Source organism: Pygoscelis adeliae, unplaced genomic scaffold (genome assembly GCF_000699105.1).
Source record: "Pygoscelis adeliae isolate BGI_AS28 unplaced genomic scaffold, ASM69910v1 Scaffold26, whole genome shotgun sequence".
Lineage (NCBI taxonomy): Eukaryota > Metazoa > Chordata > Aves > Sphenisciformes > Spheniscidae > Pygoscelis > Pygoscelis adeliae.
Genome location: NW_008825104.1, coordinates 742,426 through 746,848, shown reverse-complemented (window position 1 = coordinate 746,848; position 4,423 = coordinate 742,426). Strand labels below are relative to the sequence as shown.

General features: G+C 39.8%; 1 protein-coding gene across 1 annotated transcript in view; it reads left to right on the top strand.

The window, feature by feature from the left end:
* KCNV2 (potassium channel, subfamily V, member 2) overlaps positions 1-3,183 on the top strand; it is a 7,959-nt gene extending 4,776 nt beyond the window's left edge. The window contains exon 2 of the mRNA XM_009327293.1: positions 2,908-3,183. Within this exon, the coding sequence (XP_009325568.1) occupies positions 2,908-3,183 (276 nt within the window). The remainder of the gene's footprint in view (positions 1-2,907) is intronic.
* Positions 3,184-4,423: the final 1,240 nt, after the last annotated feature.

The window sequence follows — 4,423 nt, the reverse complement described above, 5'->3', positions numbered from 1 at the left end:
GTGAGAGATGATGGAGAGTGGCTTGGCTAGCTCCTCCGCCAGCTCAATTATTGGCTAGCTCCTCCTTGGCTAGCTCCTCTGCCAGCTCAAAGATGTGCATATCTATAGCAGTCTGGATCAAATCAGAGGGTAGCTAGACATTGCAGGTGCTGAGGGAAGGCAAAAGGCCCATATCTTGGCTGTCCATAACTCTAAGGCTTCTTCTAGTCTGGCATCATGTACATTTCATTTTGCAGCAGCTGATGCTGGCCTCCATAATCCATGTTTATGGCAGGGCCCCAGGAGCTCTTCTGATTCCTGGGTCTGGCTATGTCCTGGTCACTTCCCTGGAGAAGGAAGCCCATGCAAATGGACTGGAAAGGAGTCAGAAGATCTTCTCATACTGGTTGATCAGCATAGGCACTGAATGCACTGAGCTGCATATGGGGCCCACAGGACAGCAACACCAACCCATCCAAGGTCACTTCTCCTGGCCAGCAGCCCTGGGAGCCCATGGCCTGCACTTCTGGTTCAGAGATGGCTGATGAGATGTGGTGGTTTCCCATACATATGTTTGTAGTGACTCAGCGCATGGCATAAAAACTGGCCTTACAGACACACATAGGCATTTATATATGTACATGCATATGTACACGTGCTGAATATCCTTTAAGCTGGGGCATGAAAAGGAGGGAAAAATCAGTGAATAAAGGAAACGGTCCCGTAATGTGACCTTCACACGCCATCTTTAAGTGATATACACAGCTTATGAACAAATTTGTGCTTGATATGTTACTAGAATCAGGACATTAGCCTTATGTTTTGTTTTCTGAACATGCAGGATATATGCAAAATCTTTAGGGCTCATTTCTGCAAGCTGGTGGCACCATAATCATTTAGATACTCCTAAGAATCCTATATGACTATGACTATGTGAAAAAGGCCTATTTAGCTGAGCAAGTGCCTCCAAAAGAGAAGGTGTAGCACGCACATTGCAATTCCAAGGCATAAAACTCTTTGTAAAGCCTATTCATTCTTTAAGAGTGAAAATTAAGATATCCAGATCACTCAAATTTCATTAAAATCCAATAGCATTCATGGTCTCACACACACAGGAGGAGAAGTATCCCCCCCCAGACTGTTACAGGTCATGTAGACGACTATGCCAGTGGAACAGAACCTTATCACAGGATAATGGTCTTGTCCTGGCTGGTAGAGATAAACATCTTGCCTTCATCTCAGTATTTATTTTTGGAGATATTTATCCTGTATTATCATTCAAATCCAGTGACTTAATTTCCATTAAACCAAGTGACTAATCCTTTTTATTCCACAGGAAGCACCAGGTGCATCCTACAAATGTGCTTACCCAGTGCTGTCTCATGTACCCTAATGCTTTATTCATTTGAAATAACATTTTATTTAGCATATTAGAGGATGGCAGGCTGCACACCATGACCTTCCAAAGACTTATTTCAGTGCTAAAGCCACCGGGGCATTACAGTGAAAGTCCTACTGCCTGTGCTTTATTTCTCCCGAAGTTTTAGATTACTGTTTCACAGATACACACGGTGTGTTGAGATACTGTGAAAAAAATTAAATAAAATTCATTGGCTGAAAAAGACCCCTTGCACAGACTAGGAAGTGCCAGATAGCAGAAGCCTGCAAGTTTTACCTGCCAGAGAAAAACAAGTTATATTTACGAAATGTAAAAATTATAAACAATCAAGATGTGTGCAGTGGAAGTATATAAATTAGGAGTTATTTTATGCTGCCTGTTTGGGAGAATATCATTCATATGTAGCATCCCCATAAGCAAACATCCATGAATTTTTGAAACTAAATTTTACAAAGAAAGTATTGCTGTACTTGGTATAGTACCGGGTCCATATAAAACACAGTTCCTTCATACATCCATAGGCTAAAAAGAGAAAATGCTGATGGCTGAGAAGAAAAAAGTCTGTGAAACTATCTAGACTACATGATGGCAAAATGTACAGGTTCATATAAAGCAGGCATACTAAATACCATCACTTCCACAAAAAAACATTTTAAACAACGCCCAAACCCTTCTTCAAAGGGGAATTCAGCAAAAATTTCCCACCTGTGTACCTGTCAGCTAAAACAAACAGGAATATTCCCTACTGAAGGCACACATACGCCTTACTTTTGTAACCTCTGACATACAGCTGAGCAGGAAAATCAAACAATTTAGCACGATAAATACATGTGTTGCGAGCATACACTGTGAGCAAAAACTTCCAGGCAACAGAGAAAGATCTTTGTTTTTTCCACAGCTCCTTGTAGGTATATAACCATTAAAGGGGATTTTATCTAGAAACTTCGAAGTCCTGGGTCACTGCTTCCTATAGTGCAAACATTATAAAAATAGATTTCACAATTAGCTGAAGCTTTTCCTGTGTTTTTCATTAGTTCCTAAAATATGTATGACAAACAAAGGTAACACTCAAAATACAACCCATAGAATAAGTCCCAAAATACCAGGTTTTATAAGCACACAGGGTATCTGTTCCAAGTGACACGATGAGGGAGCAGGGCTGCAGTTATCACTGTATTTGTGCGTTCAGGGAGTCGTCTCTATCTGCTCACCACAGCTGAGCAAACCCCCTTTCTGGACACGCTGGTGTGGAAATTGTTTGGAAATTCCCTCTGCAGGACAAAGCTTTTAAAAATCCTCCTGAATGGTGTCAAATTGCACTCTTGTCTTTCTTTACCACATGAGAGGGATTTTTTTTAATTAGGGATTTTTGCATAAGATGGACGGTACAGAAAAACAGGCAGCAGCGAGTATTCAGGTTTGTGATGCAAAGCGCAAAAGCGCAAACTTTAAACCTGTCCCATATCTCTTAACATACCTGCTTGTATGTTTCTTCTCAGCTAATAAGCTGAATGTTGGTTTGCCTGTAGGTCAGCATCTCTACAGTAGGATACGGAGATATGTGTCCAGAAACTCACCTCGGCCGCCTGTTTGCTTTCCTCTGCATTGCGTTTGGAATAATCCTGAATGGCATGCCCATCTCCATTCTCTACAACAAATTCTCAGACTATTACAGCAAGCTGAAGGCCTACGAGTACACGGCTCTCAAGAAAGAAAGGGGGAAGGTGGACTTCACACGGAGAGCCATGAAGAAAATATCTGAATGCTGTGCAGAAGGTGCAACCCACCCTTCATCACAGCACTGATACAGTTTGTGCTTTGGATATTGGGAGGGAACAGAGAAGCTGAAGGAGAAAGAGGAAAAACAGATCAGCCAAACTAACTGAAGATAAACTGAAAAGGTCAAAAGTAACAAAAGTAGAGGGTGAAATCTGTTTTGAAGGGGGTTGTTTTCAAAAGAAAAAAGGCTCAGATTACAACAACAGATATTTTTTTTGGCTTTGCTAGGCTGTGAGCAGCACTTAAGTGCTCATCAACTATCTGGAATGACATTCTTCAGATTAACCACCCAGAAACTCTAAATTAGACCTGCATGAAGATGTAACCCCCTGCTACTGATTAGACCCACAATAAAGACCCACCATAATCAAACCAAGGGAAAACAAATTGCTGCCATTAAGGGTCAGCCACCTCACTGCTGTCACGGCAGTCTCAAAAATGAAACAAATAGAATACCCAGTATACTGACTGCATTGCTGAAATTGGTTTTGCACCAGCTTTCAAAACCAGGAAAACAGCCTAGAGCGTTTACCTGAATATTAGTAGCATTTATAGTCCTTAAGCTTTCAGCTTCTGTTTCCACTGTCAGATAGCTATGCTTCACTGTTCCAATTTTGTTTTTCATATGCAGCCCTGCAAATTATTCCCATTTTCATACCTAGGCAAGCAACACACTGCTTTTAGTATTTCCCTTCTTTAGGTATAAGATTAAGTGATAAACTAAATTTATTTTACAGCATTTAATGTATCTACTTATTGAATTGTTAGAATAATAATAGGCCTGTCATGGGACATGAGTGTTAAAGCAGCATTTAAAAAAAAAAAATCAAATGAAACATGTAATGGATAATATATCATAAAGACTTTTCATACAAAGGATCTTATCAGCACTTATCTGTAACCAATTTTAAATATAATTTAAAGTCAAGATACTTTGCTGGTACATACAGGCATTAAGGACACAATTCTGACACCTTAGCTCACCCCCAGTAGTACCTTACTTCCTAAGATTACTGAGCCTTCTTGCATAGCTGGATGCAGTTTCTCATGTGTCAGAAACTCACCCCAAAACCTACACAACAAATAACAACAACAATTAACTGGAATCAGTTTCATCTATTAGTTTGCAGCATATCAGGAGTATTCTTTTTACGTAAAAGCAGTCATACCAGTTTAGAAATAGTAACCTGAATAACAGATCTGAAATAATAGTTATTTTATTGATACTCAGATACAAATAATATTAAAAAAAAAAAAGGTAACAAA